This window comes from Lethenteron reissneri, chromosome 64 (genome assembly GCF_015708825.2).
Source record: "Lethenteron reissneri isolate LAM-NWPU_2019-01 chromosome 64, ASM1570882v1, whole genome shotgun sequence".
NCBI lineage: Eukaryota > Metazoa > Chordata > Hyperoartia > Petromyzontiformes > Petromyzontidae > Lethenteron > Lethenteron reissneri.
In genome coordinates this window covers 5,910-26,453 of record NC_083842.1, presented here as the reverse complement: position 1 = coordinate 26,453, position 20,544 = coordinate 5,910, and the positions used below count along the sequence as shown (strand labels likewise).

At 55.5% G+C, this 20,544-nt stretch overlaps 1 protein-coding gene across 3 annotated transcripts in view; it reads right to left on the bottom strand.

Annotated features, from left to right (window-relative positions):
* Positions 1-19,879, bottom strand: part of LOC133359133 (myosin-9-like) — a 33,232-nt gene extending 13,353 nt beyond the window's left edge. For 2 of the 3 annotated variants that reach the window (XM_061577529.1, XM_061577527.1), the window contains exons 1-23: positions 19,692-19,879; positions 15,231-15,404; positions 14,773-14,929; positions 13,818-13,845; positions 12,847-12,949; positions 12,355-12,378; positions 12,084-12,104; positions 11,890-11,982; positions 11,561-11,624; positions 11,311-11,409; positions 11,055-11,198; positions 6,046-6,141; positions 5,574-5,692; positions 5,174-5,326; positions 4,752-4,925; positions 4,429-4,602; positions 4,205-4,319; positions 3,505-3,725; positions 2,634-2,755; positions 2,288-2,357; positions 1,376-1,536; positions 593-701; positions 351-482 (exon numbers count right to left, since the gene is read on the bottom strand). In XM_061577529.1, coding sequence (XP_061433513.1) covers positions 351-482; positions 593-701; positions 1,376-1,536; positions 2,288-2,357; positions 2,634-2,755; positions 3,505-3,725; positions 4,205-4,319; positions 4,429-4,602; positions 4,752-4,925; positions 5,174-5,326; positions 5,574-5,692; positions 6,046-6,141; positions 11,055-11,198; positions 11,311-11,409; positions 11,561-11,624; positions 11,890-11,982; positions 12,084-12,104; positions 12,355-12,378; positions 12,847-12,949; positions 13,818-13,845; positions 14,773-14,929; positions 15,231-15,404; positions 19,692-19,853 — 2,715 coding nt within the window. In that variant the 5' untranslated portion in view covers positions 19,854-19,879. The remainder of the gene's footprint in view (positions 1-350; positions 483-592; positions 702-1,375; positions 1,537-2,287; positions 2,358-2,633; positions 2,756-3,504; positions 3,726-4,204; positions 4,320-4,428; positions 4,603-4,751; positions 4,926-5,173; positions 5,327-5,573; positions 5,693-6,045; positions 6,142-11,054; positions 11,199-11,310; positions 11,410-11,560; positions 11,625-11,889; positions 11,983-12,083; positions 12,105-12,354; positions 12,379-12,846; positions 12,950-13,817; positions 13,846-14,772; positions 14,930-15,230; positions 15,405-19,691) is intronic. The other variant, XM_061577528.1, reaches the window with a different exon arrangement.
* Between the last annotated feature and the right edge of the window lie 665 nt (positions 19,880-20,544).

Here is a 20,544-nt window from a genome sequence, read left to right as displayed (position 1 = left end):
TGCATGACGAGTCTGGTGATGCTGAAGATCCTGCTGATGGTGGTGGTGGTGGTGATGATGATGCTGATGATCCTACTGCTACTGATGATGGTGATGATGATGAATGATTCTACTGATGGTGAAGATGATGATGATGGTGGTGATGCTGACGATCCTACTGGTGATGGTGGTGATGATGTTGACGATCCTACTGGTGGTGGTGATGATGTTGACGATCCTAATGGTGGTGATGATGTTGACGATCCTACTGGTGGTGATGATGTTGACGATCCTACTGGTGGTGATGATGTTGACGATCCTACTGATGGAGGAGACGGACGAGATGAGATTTAGAGTGAACCATCCCTCACCTGCTGCTGCTTCTTTTCCAGTTCGGCCATCTCGAAGACCATTTTGGCCTGGCGGTCAGCCAATTTGGCAATCTCATCATCCTTGGAGAGCATCTCCTCCTCCTGGCGGCTCACCTGCAGCAGCGGCTTCACCTGGGGGGGTGGGGGGGGGTGTGAGGCTATCATGTGCAGCACAAATTTTCCTCCCCTCCCGCCTCCCTCTCCTCCCACCCATCCCTACCCCCGTCCACACTCCCTCCCACCTTGGTGAAGAGCTTCCACCAGTCCCAGTTGCGGAGCTTCAGGTGGGAGGAGCAATTCCTCTGCAAGACCCTCATGGCCGCCAGTTGCTGCTGCCTCTTGGAAAATGCCCTGCGGGGTTGGTGGGGGGGGGGGGGGTGATGGGTGTGGGGTTATAATATTAAACTATTAAGCTACGCACATAAACTTGTACAACTATCAGCTGTGTTTATTTCACCAGGTGTAAGTTTTTTTTGACGCTCACCTCACCCACTCACCTCACTCATCACCACATTAAAAGCCTCACCTTGTGTTTACAACCTCCTCCAATCATCTCCATCATCATTATCACCTCCACCACTACTTTCCCTTACCACATCACCATCACTTAACATCGTCACCTCCATCATCATCATCACCATCACCTAACCTCCGCCCTCCCGCCTCTCTCGCCTTTCACCACCTCCACTCATCACCACCTCCGAACTAAAACTAAACACTATTTTAGTTTACCAGGTGTAAGTTCCCACACCGAGCTGCATAGCTCTTTTTCAGAAGCGACGTGGCCCATCAGAAATGGAAGCTCAACCAAGTGCCTGCGCTGCTTATCATCACCATCGCCACGTGGAAAAATGTATAGCAGCAGCCAAATTACTCTTAAACGAGCGACGTCGATTATAATCATGGACGGTTGATGGGCGAGTGAGTGGGCGAATGAGCATGTGCGTGAGTGAGCGGGTGGGTGGGTGAGTGTGCGGGCGGAGAAATGAGTGACTTGGTGAGTGAGCGGGTAAACGACCCCTCACCGCCGGGCGAGGAATCCGCGGCAGGTCGACTGGAAGGCGAGGATCGTGTCGCTGATCTTGATGTCGCGCTCCTCCTCCAGCTGTGCCAGGACGCCGGCGCGCAGGAAGATTTTGCTCTGTCCTACACGGAATAGGTTCGAGTCCAGCTCCATGCTCTTCACCTGTGCAGGGAGAGGAGGCATGGGGAAGGGAGACACGGGGTGGGGGGGAAGAGCACGTGGGTGGTTGAGCGGATGTGGGGATGTGCCGGAAAGAGCGTGAGGGTGTGTGTGGAAGTGACTGAGCGAGTTGGTTGGCGAGTGAGTAAATGCATGGGAGAGTCGCTGAATGGGCGAGTTAGTAGGAGTGTAGTGGCGGTCACCGCCACGCTTCACTACAAACCCAGCATAGACCAGAGTTCGATTCCCGCTCATGGCCAACAGCATTGACGATTATCTGAACCCATCCTGGGCCTCCCCTAGGTCAACTCAGCCTCAAATGAGTACCTGGTGTACAAGTGTGGAGTAAACATCGCCACTGGGGAGACAAAGGAGGCCGTGCATAGTCCTGGCCACCCACCCCATTGTGTGCCAGTGCCGGCCTTCGTAGGTGCTGCTACTGGCTACCAAACAGCATATCATGGGACATTTTGCCAGTATCATAGTGTGAAAAATAAGACTAGGTTTTTGTTCACCACAAGCACTGTGTACGGTTAATGCAGATTTTATTCCTTGAAAAAGGTGTCTATTTGGTGTTTGGACATCTGAAACACCTCCTGTTTTATTGCCAGAAAGGGTGAAACCTATTCTTATTTTTCAGCACTTAAAGGTTACACGGGGGGGGATCTTTGCACTGGTCCTTGTTCGCGGGAGATTGAGTGGGTTGGGTGTGTGAATGGGTGGGTGAAAGAGAGAGGGTGAGCGAGTGACTCACCATTCTCTCACACGCTTGTTTCCCGTCCATGAAGCCCTTGGGAATGGCGTTTGGAGTCAAGATCTCGTATCTAGGGGATATCACCACCATCACCGTCAATACCACCACCACCACCGCCGCCTGCGCATAACCGAACAACCCTCGATGCTGCCTCCACGGTGCTTGATTACAGCGTAGCCACGCAGAGCCAACCCAGGCCTCGAACAGGCCCAAGCCAGGCCCAGGTTTCAGCAAGGCCTCACCTTGCGCCAGGCCTCCTCACCGAGGCAAAGCCTCCTCACCTAGGCCAGGCAAGGCCGAGCCAAGGGCTCAACATCATCGCCCCACAGTCCCCCTCCCCGGTTACCTCTGGCGGAACTCCTGGAAGATGACACGGTTGGGGAAGCCCTGACGGCAGATCCGGATACCCTCGAGGACTCCGTTACAGCGGAGCTGCTCCATAACCAGGTGCGGCTCCAGCTTGCCCGCCTGGCGCACGACGACAATCACAGCCACAACAACCACCGCATCAACAACCACAGCCTAATCAACAAAAACCAGCAACCAAATCAATAACTACCACTAACATTAACAGCCATATCTACAAACATCACCACATCAATAGCCACCACAAACAACCACAACCACCACTATAACAGCATCATCATCATCAATATATACATCAGCAACATCGTCACAGCCATCATCGCATCACCATCACCAACTCCAGCCATCATCATCACCACCATGTAGTGAGCAGCAGCTGCAGCAGCACCCTATGAAGGCCGGCACTGTGGCACACGAGGGAGTGAGCGAGTGGCCAGCACCTCCACCATGCCCGGCTGCCTTTGTCTCCCCAGTGGCAATGTTTACTACTACTACACACAACTATACCAGCTAACTCATTTGAGGCCTAGTCAACCTAATAGAGGCCCAAAACCCACCCCAGACAATCATCATGAGTGGTGTTGGCCATGAGTGGGGAATCGAACTCAGGTTGCTGGGTTCGTTAGCGCAGCGCTAACCGCTACACTGCATTACCGCGAACCTCTCCCACTCATCAGTGGCTAATGTTAACTACGACAATCGCCTCACCTCACACCACTACATCAGCCAACTCATTTTTAGGCTGAGTTGAGCTAGGGGAGGCCCAGGATCGGCTTCAGATGTGTCACCACTCCTCCCCACCGCTCGCTCACTCACTCGCCACTCCCCCTCCACCTCCCGTCCCCCATTACCTTTTTCTCATGGTTGGGGATGATGCAGCGCACGAAGTTGGGGTTTGTGTTGCGCAGCGTCCCCATAAGCTTGCCCAGCTGCTCCTTGTAGAGTTGTCCGACAGTTCGGAACATGCCCTTGCGAGTCTTCATGCCTCCGCCGCCGAACGGGGCGGACGCTCCCCCAAAGGAGTCTCCGCCGCTCATCCCCGACACCTGCTCCAGACCCACGATGCGATCCACTGAGCAGGTGGAAGAAGGGATGGAGGAAGAGGAAAGGTGGAGGAAGAAAGGTGGAAGGAGGAAGAAAGAGGGTTGGGAGGAGGAGTGGGGAAGGAGGGGTATGAAGAGAGAGGTGGAGAGATGTTATTTCCCCTCGCCTGGTGTACAGGAGGTCGTGGCTTCAATCCCCAGCCCTGCCGATGCCTGCTGTATATTTGGAGTCCACCGTCTCTTCCTCTCCCTCCCTCCCTCCCTCCCAGCGAGTGGATGAACGAGTGGCCGAGTGGTTGAGTGAATGGGGGGGAGGGGTGAATGATTGAGTGGGTGGGGGAATGAGTGGGCGGGTGAGTGAGTTGACGGATGAGCAAGTGGGTGAGCGAGTGCCCGACTGAGCGAACGAGCGGGTGAGCGAGTGAATGAGTAGTTGGGTGGTTGGGTGAGCGAGCGAGCGGGTGACTGAATGAGCGGGCGAATGGGTGAGCGAGCGAGGTGGACCCACCGTCCTTCCAGAGCTCCTGCACCAGGGGGTTGGTGGACTGGTGGAGGAGGGAGGCGACGTTGTCGTTCAGTGGGTCCATGTTTTTCAGCAGCCACTCGTCGGCCTTGTACTCCACCTACAGCCCAGGAGTCAACCGCTCAATCACAACAAATATCTCTCGTGTCTCACTCTCCCCCCGTGTCTGTCTCTTCCCCCCCCCCTCCCCGCGTCTCTCTCGCTCTCACCTTTCCGGCGTAGTGCACTACACAGAAGTCGCACTTGTCCTTGATCTGCTTGGGCTTGGAGATCTTGGGATGGGCTGCCTGCTCCTGGAGCAGCTTCTCTACGAACGAGCGATCGGTTGCCTTGGGGAACCAACACTCCTCGTCCAGCAGAGCCAGGATACCCGGGGGTCCCACCTGGGGCGGGGAGATGAGGAGGAGGGAGGAGGGAAGAGAGAGGGGTGGGGGGAGAATCAATTTGATTAGCTATGAAGCTCATTGGCGCACATGTCCAGTAGGGGGCGTAGAGTGAATTGAGTCCGAGTCTCCCAGAGTCTCTCTCTTACCGGCTTCTCGATGAGCTCGATGCAGGGCTGCAGGTCGAGTCCGAAGTCGATGAAGCTCCACTCGATGCCCTCACGGCGATACTCCTCCTGCTCCAGCGTGAACATCGTGTGGTTGAAGAGCTGCTGCAGCTTCTCGTTGGTGTAGTTGATGCACAGCTGCTCGAAGGAGTTCAGCTGTGACGAGAGACAGGAGACAAAGAGAGACACAGAGGAACATCGTGTGGTTGGTGCACAACTACTCGAAGGAGTACATTTGCGAGAGAGACACATGGGGAGGAAGAGAGAGACAGAGAGATAGGGACAGAGAGACAGACAGAGATATATACGGGGTGGCGGGGGGGAAAAGACAGACATGGGAGGTAACTCCTTGGAGTTGTGGAGACAAGGCCGGGGGGGGGGGGGGGGAAAGGCGTTGGGGTCACCTCGAAGATCTCGAAGCCGGCAATGTCGAGGATGCCGATGAAGGAGGCTCCCTGGCGCGTGGTGCGGTCCAGCGCCCGGTTGATGCGCAGCACCAACCAGCGGAAGAGGCGCTCCGAAGACGCCTTGGCAAGAGCCTCCACCGCAAAGTCGGCCTGGCGGACGAGGGTGATGGAGGTGGTGGGAAGTGGTGGTGGAGGTGGTATGTAGGGAATGGAGGTGGATGCAGGAGGAGGAGGAGGAAGAGATGGAAGTGATGGAGGAGGGAAGAGATTGTGGTGGTGATGGAGATGGAGGGAGGAGAATAGAACTCAGGTCACCAGGTTAAGTGTAGTGGTTACACCGTCAGTGCGCGTGTGTCAGTGCGCGTTCAGGCTGAGCGGACCCTAGCACGGCACGCACCTGCTCCTTGGTCTGCGCCTTCTGCACGAAGTCTCGGCCGACCTTGATGCGCGGGGAGAGGATTGCGCGAGTGAAGTCCGTGACCGGGATACCCAGCAGACGACACAGCTTCTGGGCAGCTACAGCAGAGACAGAGACACGTGGAGAGAGAGAGAGAGACAGATGTGGAGAGAGACAGAGAGAGACAGAGAGATACGGAGAAAGACGGGGTGAGAGGTGGACACGGGGAGAAAGACGTCGAGAGAGACGCGGGGAGAGAGGAGGTCGTGGTGTTGCTGTTGCAGGCAATCAACGATCGTTCATCTGTTGGGTGAGCGAGCGAATGACTGGGTGGGTAAGTAAATGAATGAATTGGGAGTGAGCGAGTGTAGGAGAGCAAGTGAGTGTAGGAGACCGGGTGGGCGAGCAAGTGAATGAGTGAGTGGGTAGCAGTAGTGGTGGTGGCGATGATGATGTAGCAGTAGATTCTTACCCGTGTTGTCAGGCATTGAGGCTTGGTCTGTGTTTCGTTCCTTCTTGAAAACCAGATTCCCAAACTGCAGCACGGACGAGACGATCTTGAAGACAGCTATAGGGAGAGACACGAGTGAGTGAGAGAGATGCGGGTGAGAGACAGGAGACATGGGTGAGAGATAAACAGACACGGGTGTGACAGAGACATGGGTGGGAGATCCGTTTTTAAAATGACAGACGCACGCCGTGCCAGACTAGGTGCATACACCCATACGTACAGACAGGACAAATATCCCCCTTATAGCCTGCTGTTAGTGAGCACCTATGCAGGCCGGCACCACGCCCGACCGCCTTCGTCTCCCCCAGTGGTGATGTGTTTACTACACACCGCTGCACCACGTGACTCATTTGAGGCCGAGCCGATCGCAGGGAGGCCCAGGACCGGTTCGGATAATCGTCACCTGGTGTTGGCCGCGAGTGGGAATCGAACGCGGGTGGCCTGGTTCGTAGGGCAATGCGCTAGCCGCTGCACTACCGCTACGCCTCAGCAAGGTAATTTAGCCTTTCTCCCGGGTAAAAGGGTAAAGGTGAAGGGTAAAGGTGTCGACATGCCAAGGGGTAAGGTAAAGGGTAGGGTAAAGGTAGCTCGGAAGAATTACCCGGTAGGGTAAAGGTAGCGCGAAGTATTCCCCGGTAAATACGGTACCTTGTTAACCGCTAAAAGCTCCGTGGCAGTCCGTGGCCTCCATTCAATAAGTAATATTTAAAAAAAACTTTTTTTTTTATACACGCTTTTATTAAATGTGTAATAAGAGCCTATGTCAGATTCACGTGGTGATCGGCTTTGCCGGTCCCGCTTTACAGCCAATGGGGGGAGAGCCTGGGAGCATGGCCCCGGCGTGATCACGGGATGTCAGCTAGGTGATTGGTTTTGTTGGTCTTGGCCTCAGCCAATGGGAAGGCAAGTCGGGGGCGTGGTCCCGGGAGTTGATGGGGGATCTGGAACATTCGGCGCAGGCTGATTGGCTGGAGTGTACCACGTGACCCAGGCATTAAATAAGGGGAGAGAGGAGAGACACGGGGTCAGACACGGAACTAAGAGAGGGAGAGGCCACGCGCGAGTGGGGCTCCGGGTGCAACGTGGTGGTGGGTCTCTGGTGACTGTCTGCCCGCTTCCCATTGCCTGCCAGCAACGGGGAGTGTTTGTGAACTGCAAAGGAAGTGAAATAAAAGGACCAATTCTACAAGCCGTCTCCAGCGTGTTATTACAAATGTACTAGTAAATGCAGAACTCCACGACTCCAGGAAGTGACCGCAAAGCTTACCGTAACGTAAGAGACCGTGGCCAATTACAACCAACGTCAGTTGACTGTGGACAATTGGACCCAAGCCGCAACATAACATAAAAAAGAATGTTTAAAAAAATAAACATTTTTTATGATAGAATATAGTATTGTCATCAGTATGACATAAGTATATCAAGTTTGCAGTCGATACCACATTGGGAAGTGGGTTAAAATTGATTTACAAGATTTGAGGATACAACAACGACAACAACCAGCGTGTAAAATTGGAATCCTCGAGTATTCTAGCATTTACCATTAAAAAACTTTATCATGTGTAGTAGTACCCCAGTAATTACCCTGTAAATCGGGTAATTTGTATGGGGTAAGGGTAAAAGGTAGGGTAAAGGTAGGCTCGTTGTTTTTACCTCTTACCTTACCTTGGCGAGGCCTAACTACCGCTTCCCACACACAAAGACAGACAGAGGACCTCCCACACACACACGGTGAACCTGCCCGTATTAAATGAGGTGCCGATACGAGTTCATTAGCCGGTCCATCTACATTCTAGATATGCAACAGACAAAGACAAAGACGTACAGACAACCGCCATTCGCCAATATGTGGCAGTTACATCACCACGGTGCTTGTGCCAGGCTGTGTGCAAGTTAAAGCCACGTGAAGTGTCGAACGCCCGCTGGCAGGTCACGGGTCAGAGCCAGGTACCATGGGTTAGCGGACAGATGACTGGCCGATGAACCACCTGTGCCCCCTAATGTGCCAAATTGCTGTGTTTAGCCGCCCGGCGCGCCACTCGTTGTGAGCGTCGCTCCTCTGCCCTCCGTTGTTACTGAAGGGCGACGGCCTCCAACTACCCTGTAGGGCCTTCACGAGCCTCCTCCACTGAGGCCGATCTTGACACCGCTGGTACCAGTCATCGGTAAGTCCACTCAGCTCCATGTCCTCCTGTACCACATCATTCCATTTCTTCTCCAGCCCGTGTCGCACCCATTTAGCCCCCTCTATCCGGCCGAACAAAAGATGTTTAGGCATGCGGTGGCTGGGCATGTGGGCTACATGACCCAGCCAATGCAGCCTTGTCTGCTGGAGGAGCTCACCGATAGGACTTTGTTTAGATCTTTCAAAGATTTGTAATCCAGCCTGGTTAAACCCAGGATGGATCGTAGGCAGGCCAACCTAAATGTTTCTAACTGGCGAAGATGTTCCATTAAAGGGGGTCCACGTTTCACAAGCAGAGAGAACAAATCGCATGCCCATGGCAAAGAAGACCCGAAGCTTCGTGGAGCGACAAACCTGGAAGCTGCCACAGTGTTACGCAGCCGATGAAAAGATAATGCCGCTCGATTGATTCAAAGTTAGGTCTCTGCTGTCAATCTGGACAACGGCATGAGCACACTGCCCAGGTATGGAAACTCTCCACTTTCTCAACAACTGCCCCATCACCAATGGGGAGTTGTGGGGGTGGAGTTGTCTGATGGCACAAAATACCCAGGCATGTGCTTCGTTTTGGTGGGACTGATGGTAAGGCTCCACCCTCTTAGTGGCATGCTCCAGGTTCAGCAGCAGCACCTCAAACTCCTCATTTGAGTGAGCATCAATCCCCAGATCATCAGCATATGTAACATGGTTGACCAATAGGCAGCCATTCCTCGACCACACCTGGGCATCGATCAGCCACCCGTTGTATCTGTACCAGATGGAAATTCCGCTGGTACACCTATCAAAGGCTTCACAAACTACATGGTCGAAATAGATGTTAAATAATGTGGGAGTCAGAGGACATTCCTGTCACACCTCAAGGTGAACAAGGAATGGTTCAGACTCCCAGCCATGTGGCTTTACCCGGGCCTGCCCACCATCATGAAGGTCCTTAAAATGATTGAGCAGAGTCTACAACTCCAAAAGCACGAAGAATAACCCAGAGTCCAGGCCTACGGATGGTATCGTAGGCCTTTACCAGGTTAATAAAGCAGAGATGCAGGTCCTGTTGGAATGCTCTACACCTCTTCTGTAGCAGCCGGACAGGAAATATGGCATCTGTGCAGGACCGCCCATTACTGAAACCACATTGTGGCTCCGTGAGCATCTCCTCAGCTAGCCTGGCAAGACAATCTTGAAAAATCCTTGCCAGGACCTTTTCCCTGCACACACAGGAGGGCGATTCCCCTGTATTTGCTAGTCTTTGCGGTCACTCTTCTTAAAGAGCGGAACCACCAGGGCATTCTTCCAATCATGCAGAACCTATCCAGTGGTCCACTGTTATTATGGTGTTATGTAGGGCAGTCTCTCAGCATTTCGCTTGGAAGATCACCTCTTCGATGCTTTTCCTGGTCTCTGGATTGCCTTCTGTACGTCCTCAACAGGTGGCATTTCAGCCAGCCACTCACAGGGGGTAACTTCTTCCAATATTTGAGGCACTGCAGCCTCAACAGAGTCATCCCCACTTTGCCCCATGATGTTTTCCCAGACGGAGGTATTTCCCCTCCCCCAAGACCTCACAGAAATGTTCCGCAAATCTGCAAACCTGTTCCGTGATAGGTGTGGCGCTTCAATTAACATTTTTGGAGTTAAATAATGATTTGTGATAACAGGCTAGAGGCAGACTCCATCGCGTCGGCCAACCCACGACCACCACCTATCTTTGCAGTGCCATACGGCTCTCCAAACCGCCGAGCGAAGGCTGCGGTAAGCCTCCTTATTCTCTGATGTGAGAATGCTGTAGATGGTGAGAATGGGGGCCTGTCATGTTTTTTCAGCCAGCTGGAACACCTCCTCCATCAGCCATGGTCTCTGGGGAGGTCTGGACTGTGCACCCAAAGCAGCAATTGCAGCTGCACGAGCCAGAGTCCAAAACCTCGCCCATTTCCCCTTCGGCATAGGAGGAATTGGGGACGATGCCAAGCCCAGCTGCAAGAGATGATGAAACTCTCACTTGCATTCTAGATTTGAAGCTTTCGTGACTGCAAGGATTCATACTCTTAGGTTTTTTCGGTAAAGTCACGTAGGTAAAAAATAAAATCACTCTCACTTGCAACTTTCATCAGCTATTTGAGACCAGGCCACTGTGGGTTTGAATGGGGTCCTGGGTGTACACCTACCACCAGAGTGGAAGAATGGCAGGCACATCTTACAGATGACAAGTCGATGGTCACAGTGGGCAGATCAGCTCCACGGTAAGTCCTGGTGTCAAGGACATGGGCCTGCTTCCGCTGTTCCGTCACTATATAGTCCAGCAGATGTTCTTACTTGGACCCGGTGTGCATCCATGATGTTGTGTGGATGTGCCGATGCCGGAACAGTGTGTTGGTAATTACAAGCCCATGGGCTGCACAAACGTCTAGCAGCCTTCCAATCACACAGACACAAAATTCAAATATCCCCAGTATAGCCTTAACAGACTGTTGGGGCAAGTGCTGTTAGCGAGTAGCACCTATGAAGGCCGACACGGCACACACGTGGGTGGTTGGTCAGCACTACGCCCGGCCGCCTTTGTCTCCCCAGGGGCGATGTTTACTACACACCACACCAGGTACACATTTGAGGCCGAGTCGCCTTAGAGGAGTCCTAGGACCAGTTTAGATAATCGTCACCTGGTGTTGAACGTGAGTGGGAATCGAACTCGGATCACCGGGTTCGTAGCGCTAACCGCTACTACACTACCACTTCCCACACACAGACACACACAAGTGTGGCGCCTCCTCCATGCCAGGCTGGGTGCACGCACCCATCTGCTCCTCCTGCGTGAAGCCCATGATGGTGAGCGCCTCGACGGTCTGCTGGAACATTTCCTTGTCTGGGGCTCCGGGCACAGCGATGGGCCCACCGCAGAGAAAGCGGTAGGACGGAAAACCTTCCAGCAGGAGCTCCTCTGTGGTGGGAAGAAAAGCAGCAGTAGACTCAGCAGCAGTAGACTCATCATGATTGAGTGAGTGGGTGGGTGGGTGAGTGGGTGAGCGAGTTGGTTAGTATCCGTTTCTCACCTCTCTGTGCGGGTGATGCTCCATGCAGCAGGTAGTAGTAGATGTGGAATGAGCGTTCATCCTTGGCCTGGCGAATGTTGCGAGACTTCTCCAGCAGGTCTGAGATCCCCGCCAGGTCAAGACAACAACCACAAACAACCACAAGCACCACCACCAGCACCACCACCGATGCGCAACCACAAGCACCACCACAATCACCACCTCGCAACCACCACCTCGCAACCACCACTGCTGCGATGTTGCAGGATACAAGTCTCAATGTTGGCTCCCACGATGAATCCGGTGACGTCAAAGTTGATCCGGATAAACTTACCCTGAAGAAACAACAACAACGTCACTACCACCACCACCAATATATCACCATCACCACCTCAATAGAATCATGAGCAGCATTACGAAGGATAACAACATTAACAACACGAACGTTGATCACTATGGCTAGAGTGGTTGATAATGGTTGTTGGTGATGGTTGTGATTGAAGTGGATGTCATAGTGGTGGTAGTGGCTTAGTGGTTGTAGTAGTGGCTTAGAGGTTGTAGTAGTAGTAGTGGTGATAGTAATGTTGGTGGTAGACTTACAAAGCGGGACGAGTTGTCGTTCTTCACCGTCTTGGCATTGCCGAATGCCTCCAGGATGGGGTTCGCCTGCAGCAGCTGCTTCTCCAACTCACCCTGCGGGGTAACATCGTCGTCAACATCATCATCATCATCATCATCGTCGTCATCATCATCCTGCGCGAGTGAGTGAGCGGGCGAGTTAGTGAGTAACTTACGTATGTGAACGCGCTAGAAGCCTGTTTGGGAATAAACAAAAAACATTGCGTTAGAGTTATCACCCACCCAGCCATCCAGCCATCCAGCCACACAGCCTCCCCGCCATCCAGCCACCCAGCCACCCAACCACCCAACCACCCACCCAACCACCCAACCACCCACCCAACCACCCACCCAACCACCCACCCAACCACCCACCCAACCACCCACCCAACCACCCACCCAACCACCCACCCACCCAGCCGTGATTGTTTAGGCACTGGCTCTTACCTTCGAGATCCGTGGAGACTCGGGCTGAAGCGGGGAGAGAGAGAGAGAGCAAGAGACAGGGAAAGAGAGAAACCGGTAGAGACACGGGAAGAGAGAGAGACACGGGGGGCGAGCGAGATAGACACGGAGATAGAGAGACACACGGAGAAAGAGAGAGGGGGGGGGGGGGGCGTCAAGCGTTAGTGAAGCAAATTTGTAGCATTAAAGACAAGACGAGAAGCAGCAGCAGTGGCGGTGGTTATGGTGGTGGTAGTCGTAGTGGTGGTAGTGGTGGTTGCAGTAGTTGTGGTGGTCATAGTTGTGGTGATGTTGACTGGTGTGGTGGTTGTGGTTATTGTTGTGGTTGTAGTTAATGGTTGTGGGAGTGGTACTACTAGTGGTGATGGTTTTAGCAGTGTTAGTTGTAATGGTAATAGTATCGGAGGTAGTGGTAATGAGAGCGGTAGTGAAAGTGGTCGTGCGTGATAGTAGTGGTGATAGTAGTCATAGTACCGGTAGTCCGTGAGCAGCAGGGCGTCCACGCTGGGATGCGACGTGAGCCAGGTACTGGATCACTTTCTTGGTGTTCTCCGTCTTGCCGGCACCAGACTCACCCCTGGGGGAAAGCAGAGGGCGAGGGGAGGTTGGTGGAGAGACAGGAGGAGAAAGATGCTGGAATCCAGACTCTTTGGTTCTTTCGGTAAAGTCACGTAGGGAAGAAAAATAATAGAGCACGTGATCTATTTTTTTTTCTTACCCACGTGGCCTTACCGAAAGCACCAAAGAGTCTGGATTCCTGCAGTCACGAAAGCTTCAAATCAAGAAAGATGCTGGAGTCGATTTACAAATCAGAGGGTGAGTGAACGAGTGACAGTAGCCGAGCGAGTGAGCGGCCGAGCGAGCGGGTGAGCGAGTGGGCGGGTGAACGAGCGGCGGCGCAGCTGTTAGCATGCTGCACGAACCCCAGCAGAGACGACCGGCCGATTTGGACTGCCACCCTACGACCAACATCAGGTGACCACAGAGTGCAAACTCACACCCAGGTCCTGGTGCCTACCCCTAGGTCAACTCGGCTATAAATGTGTGGAGTGGTTAGCGCTGCGCTGCACTACGAATCTGGCGACTCGAGTTTGATCCCCGCTCACAGCCAACACCAGCGATGATTACCTGAACTAGTCTGGTTCTGGCCCCCACGAGGTCGACTCTGCCTCAAATGAGTACCTGGTGCGCAAAAACATCGCCACTGGGGAGACAAAGGCGGCCGGGCGTGGTACTGCCCACCCACCCCCTCGTGTGCCATGCCGGCCTTCATTAGGCGCTCGCTACTCACTAACAGCACTTGCCCCTACAGTCTGTTAAGGCTATACGTGGGATCTTTGTTGTACATAGACACCGCTGCTACTGGCTACTACCAGCACTTGACCCTACATCCCTTCTAGAGGCTACCTGGGGGATCTTTGTCTGTGTCTTTGTAATGCACTCACGTGCACAGGATGGATTGGTCCTCACGATCTACAGAGGGGCAGGGGAAGAGACCAAACAGATATCACAACCAGCATGGCGTGGCGGCGATGATGGCAGTCGCGGTGGCAGCAATATGGCAGTGGTGGCGATGATGATGGTAGTAGTGGTTGCAGTGGCAGCGATGATGGTAGTGGTGGTGGTTGCAGTGGCGGCGATGATGGTAGTGGTGGTGGTTGCAGTGGCGGCGATGATGGTAGTGGTGGTGGTTGCAGTGTAGGCGATGATGGTATTGGTGGTGGTTGCAGTGTAGGCGATGATGGTAGTAATGGTGGTAGTGGCGGTGATGATGGTAGTAATGGTGGTAGTGGCGGTGATGATGGTAGTAGTGGTGGCAGTGGCGGTGATGATGGTAGTAGTGGTGGCAGTGGCGGTGATGATGGTAGTAGTGGTGGCAGTGGCGGTGATGATGGTAGTAGTGGTGGCAGTGGCGGTGATGGTGGTAGTAATAGTGGTAGTTACCATGCATCACAGTGTATATGTGTGGTAGTGACGTGGTAGCAGTAGTGGTGATAGTGGTGGAAGTAGTTGTAGGAGTGGTAGTAGCGAGTGGTGAGTGGTAGTAGCAGTGGTGGTGGTAGTAGTGATGATTGATAGAAGTAGTGGTGATTGATAGAAGTAGTGGTATTATACGTGATAGCAGTGGTAGTGAGTGGTAGTAGTGGTGGTGATTAATAGTAGTAGTGGTACTAGTAGTAGTCACCATGCATCATGCTACAGTAGGCTGTGTCCGACACAGCGTAGATGTATGGTAGTGATAGTAGTGGTATGGTAGTGGTCTAAGTAGTTGTAGTCGTGGTAGTCGTAGTGAGTGATAGTAGTGGTGGTAGTAGTAGTGGTTAGCATGCATCATGCTAAGGTAGGCCGTGTCCGACAGCGTAGATGTGTTGTAGTAGAGGTACTAGTAGTGGTAGTTACCATGCATCATGCAACGGTAGGCAGTTTCCGACACAGCGTAGATGTGTGGTGGCACTTCGTGCCGTTTGCGTCCCTTGTACAGGTCCATGATGGCGTCGGTGTAGATGGGGATGGCCTTGTAGGGGTTGATCACCACGCAGAACAGGCCCGAGTAGGTCTACATACAGAGAGACACACAACCGTTAACAACCACCACCACACAGGACACACAGACACCACCACACAGACTTGTATGAGTTGATCACCACGCAGAAACAAACCCAAGTACCGTTAAAACGTGGAGAGAGTGGTGGAGCTGCGAGTGGTGGTGCTGCGAGTGGTGGAGCTGTGTAGCTGAGTGAGTGGTGGACCTGTGAGTGAGTGGCTGAGTGGTGGAGCTGTGAGTGGTGGCGTTAGGAGCGAGTGAGTGGTGGAGCAGCGAATGAGCTAGTGCGTGCACGAGCGATCGATCTACTCACGTAGATGAGCCCAGAGTGGTATCGCTCCCACAGATTGTGCAACACGCTGGCTTGGTTGAGGCAGGTGAGTTCCGCCATGTCCTCCACCTTCTCGAACTTGGGAGGGTTCATCTTCTGCACATCGTCCTTGTTGAAGGTGGCACGCTGGCGAGACTCCACCAACTCCACCACCACCTGGGGAGCGCCAGGTGGCAACCACAGCCATTGGCAACAACCACCACCTCCAATTCTCGACCACCACCACTCACCTAATCACCTACTAACCACTCACCTCATGAAAATAGATTTTCCCCTTTTTTAATGGCAGGTGTTGAGATGTTAAAACACCAAACTGAAAGCTTTTACAAGGAATCATGTCTGCATTAACCACAATGCTTGTGGTCAGAATGCAAACAAAAAACAAACTGATAAGAAATGCATTGTCTTTGAAACCGATTGGTCCACACCAAAAAAGGTGAAAACCTATTCTCAGAATTGGTACTGGCATAGGAGGTCCCATGATGTCGCTGCTCACCCCAAGTTCTCATTACTCTGATAGTGCTTGTCTTGAGCTGTACGCCTCGTGGCGTCCTTTGGTCTAACGCCGTTTTAAGACTAGGCTCAAAAGAAAGCTGTCTCTGGTGTGGACCAATCAGTTTCAAAGACAAAGCGTTGATGAGATTATGTTTTTTGTTTGTGTAGTGGGCTCAAACGGAGACTCAGGCTTCTATTGGAGGCAACACGTTTATTTAACACTAACACGCTAACACAAGGAGGGACTGCCCCTGGCGGTAGACCACCAGGCTATCTACGCTAACCACTGCAGCCTATAGCGGACTTGACTCCAACTCGGGCCCGAGTCCCCGTGTTGTAGAACGGAGAGCGTGGATCCCATAACAACGAAATTGGTACTGGCAACAACGAAATCGGTCCCACTCACGGACCCTTGAGGAGGATCTCCACCTGGACACGTGGTCCCCTCAGCCCCCCCCCGGGGTTGATCACGTGTCCTCCGGGGTCAATCAGAGTGCCATGGCCCCTTGGAACCCCGTTCCGAGGCTGGCACCCCCCCCCCCGCCCCCCCGCTCTATCCTGTAGGGCAGGGGTGGGGAACGTCCGGCCCATTTGGTCTCTTCCAGCCATCACATTAGGGGCGAGTTAATCAAATGTTTGACCAAATATAGCAGACGCATTTTTAAGTTCAAAATTTTGTATGGCCCTTGTTAGTAGGGTAGTCGCAGTTCTTTAGAGTCAATATGTTAAATTCCTCTGTTGATATGTAAACTCCTTTGTCAAGGCACTCTGCTCCTCCCACCCAGCTTAAATACACTGCCAAGCTTAGCAGTGTTCATTGGAACGCTATCTTTCTGACAGCTGTTTCTTCACATGAGGACGGCTGCTTGTGTTGTGGCCGAAACGTCATGAGAATTTTATTTTATGTTTGATTATTTTATTATTTCCCTTCTACGTGCCTTTACCGAAAGAACCAAGAAGAGGGGAAAAGATATTCTCATATTTTGGTACTGGCAAAGGAGGTCCTACCTCACCCTCATATTCGTTATCCTTCTTCAGCGAGGTCTTCTCATATCCCACCCCCCCTTCACCTCACTCACAACTCGCACACCCCTCACCACTCGCACACCCCTCACCACTCGCACACCCCTCACCACTCACCCCCCCCCTCACCTCTCACCCCCCCTCACCTCACCACTCCCCTCTCACCCCCCCCTCACCTCATCACTCACCTCTCACCCCCCCCTAACCACTCACCTCTCACCCCTCACCTCACCACTCACCCCCCACTCACCTCACCACTCACCCCCCCCCTCACCTCACCACTCACCCCCCCCCTCACCTCACCACTCACCCCCCCCCCTCACCTCACCACTCACCCCCCCCCCTCACCTCACCACTCACCCCCCACCCCCCCTCACCTCACCACTCACCTCTCACCCCCCCTCACCTCACCACTCACCTCTCACCCCCCCCTCACCTCACCACTCACCTCTCACCCCCCCCTCACCTCACCACTCACCTCTCACCCCCCCCTCACCTCACCACTCACCTCTCACCCCCCCTCACCTCACCACTCACCTCTCACCCCCCCTCACCTCACCACTCACCTCTCACCCCCCCTCACCTCACCACTCACCTCTCACCCCCCCCTCACCACTCACCTCTCACCCCCCCCTCACCACTCACCCCTCACCCCCCCTCGCCTCACCACTCACCCCCCCTCGCCTCACCACTAACCCCCCCTCGCCTCACCACTAACCCCCCCTCGCCTCACCACTAACCCCCCCTCGCCTCACCACTAACCCCCCCTCGCCTCCCCACTAACCCCCCCTCGCCTCCCCACTAACCCCCCCTCGCCTCACCACTCACCCCCCCTCGCCTCACCACTCACCCCCCCTCGCCTCACCACTCACCCCCCCTCGCCTCACCACTCACCCCCCCTCGCCTCACCACTCACCCCCCCTCGCCTCACCACTCACCCCCCTCTCACCTCACCACTCACCCCCCCCCCTCACCTCACCACTCACCCCCCCCTCACCTCACCACTCACCCCCCCCCTCACCTCACCACTCACCCCCCCCCCTCACCTCACCACTCACCCCCCCCCCCTCACCTCACCACTCACCCCCCCCCTCACCACTCACCCCCCCCTCACCTCACCACTCACCCCCCCCTCACCTCACCACTCACCCCCCCCTCACCTCACCACTCACCCCCCCTCACCTCACCACTCACCCCCCCCCTCACCTCACCACTCACCCCCCCCTCACCTCACCACTCACCCCCCCCCTCACCTCACCACTCACCTCTCACCCCCCCCTAATCACTCACCTCTCACCCCTCACCTCACCACTCACCCCCCCCCTTACCACTCACCTCTCACCCCCTTCTCACCACTCACCCCCCCTCACCTCACCACTCACCCCCCCCTCGCCTCACCACTCACCCCCCCTCGCCTCACCACTCACCCCCCCTCGCCTCACCACTCACCCCCCCTCGCCTCACCACTAACCCCCCCTCGCCTCACCACTCACCCCCCCTCGCCTCACCACTCACCCCCCCGCGCCTCACCACTCACCCCCCCTCGCCTCACCACTCACCCCCCCTCGCCTCACCACTCACCCCCCCTCGCCTCACCACTCACCCCCCCTCGCCTCACCACTCACCCCCCCTCGCCTCACCACTCACCCCCCCTCGCCTCACCACTCACCCCCCCTCGCCTCACCACTCACCCCCCCTCGCCTCACCACTCACCCCCCCTCGCCTCACCACTCACCCCCCCTCGCCTCACCACTCACCCCCCCTCGCCTCACCACTCACCCCCCCTCGCCTCACCACTCACCCCCCCTCGCCTCACCACTCACCCCCCCTCGCCTCACCACTCACCCCCCCTCGCCTCACCACTCACCCCCCCTCGCCTCACCACTCACCCCCCCCTCGCCTCACCACTCACCCCCCCTCGCCTCACCACTCACCCCCCCTCGCCTCACCACTCACCCCCCCTCGCCTCACCACTCACCCCCCCTCGCCTCACCACTCACCCCCCCTCGCCTCACCACTCACCCCCCTCGCCCTCACCCCCCCTCGCCTCACCACTCACCCCCCCTCGCCTCACCACTCACCCCCCCGCACCTCACCACTCACCCCCCCTCACCTCACCACTCACCCCCCCTCACCTCACCACTCACCCCCCCTCACCTCACCACTCACCCCCCCTCACCTCACCACTCACCCCCCCCCTCACCTCACCACTCACCCCCCCCCTCACCTCACCACTCACCCCCCCCTCACCTCACCACTCACCCCCCCCCTCACCTCACCACTCACCCCCCACCCCCTCACCTCACCACTCACCCCCCCCCCCCCACCTCACCACTCACCCCCCCCCCTCACCTCACCACTCACCCCCCCCCCCTCACCACTCACCCCCCTCCCCCTCACCTCACCACTCACCCCCCCCTCACCTCACCACTCACCCCCCCCTCACCTCACCACTCACCCCCCCTCACCTCACACTCACCCCCCCTCACCTCACCACTCACCCCCCCTCACCTCACCACTCACCCTCCCCCTCACCTCACCACTCACCTCACCACTCACCCCCCCCCTCACCTCACCACTCACCCCCCCCCTCACCTCACCACTCACCCTCCCCTCACCTCACCACTCACCCCCCCCTCACCTCACCACTCACCCCCCCCCTCACCACTCACCCCCCCCTCACCTCACCACTCACCTCTCACCCCCCCCCTCACCACTCACCCCCCCTCACCTCACCACTCACCCCCCCCTCACCTCACCACTCACCCCCCCCTCACGTCACCACTCACCCCACCCCTCACCTCACCACTCACCTCTCACCCCCCCCCTCACCACTCACCCCCCTCACCACACCACTCACCTCTCACCCCCCCCTCACCACTCACCCCCCTCACCTCACCACTCGCCTCCTCACCACCCACTAACCTCATCTCCGCTCTCCTCCTTGAGGGAGGCCTTCTCGTAGCCCAGCCTCTCCGAGGGCACCCACAGCAGGCGCTTGGAGGCCCACTCAGCTTGGGCCGCCAAGTCAATGGCTGTGGAGCGGTTCACGGACAGCAGGGACACGGGGTCCACGGGGTCCGCCATGCTGACGAGCGCCAACGCAGGGTGAAGCCACACACAAACATTGCATGGGTTAATATAAACGACAAGACACACATACAGTTAACGTTGCAGCACAGAACGTGACATTGCTGACGAGCAGCAGATACGAGGTCCTGTGTTCTAAACAGAACCCACAGTGCACTCAACACAACCCCATACCCCACGCAGACACACGCAGACAAAGATCCCCCACGTAGCCTGGAACAGACTGGTTGGGGCAAGTGCTGTTAGCGAGCACCTATGAAGGCCGACACTGTAGCACGCTAGGTGGGTTCGCCAGCACCGTAACTCATTTGAGGCAGAGTCGACCTAGGGGAGGCCCAGGACCTCGTTTATATAATCGCCATCACTGTGGTGTCGGTGACCGTGAGCGGGAATCGAGCTCGGGTCACCGGGTTCGTATCGCAGCGCTAACTGCTGCACCACCATTCCCCACACACCCACACCCCAAAACGAGACACACCCATACAACACCCTTCACCATTAAGTGGCGGTGATCTCACCACAACGCTTGTGCCAGGCTAGGTGCAGCAGGAGGTCATGGGTCAGACCCAGGTGCCATGGGTTGACCGCTGTGCCAGGCTAGGTGCAGCAGGAGGTCATGGGTCAGACCAAGGTGCCATGGGTTGACCGACAGAGATGACAGGCAGATGCACATCCACACATACCCCCA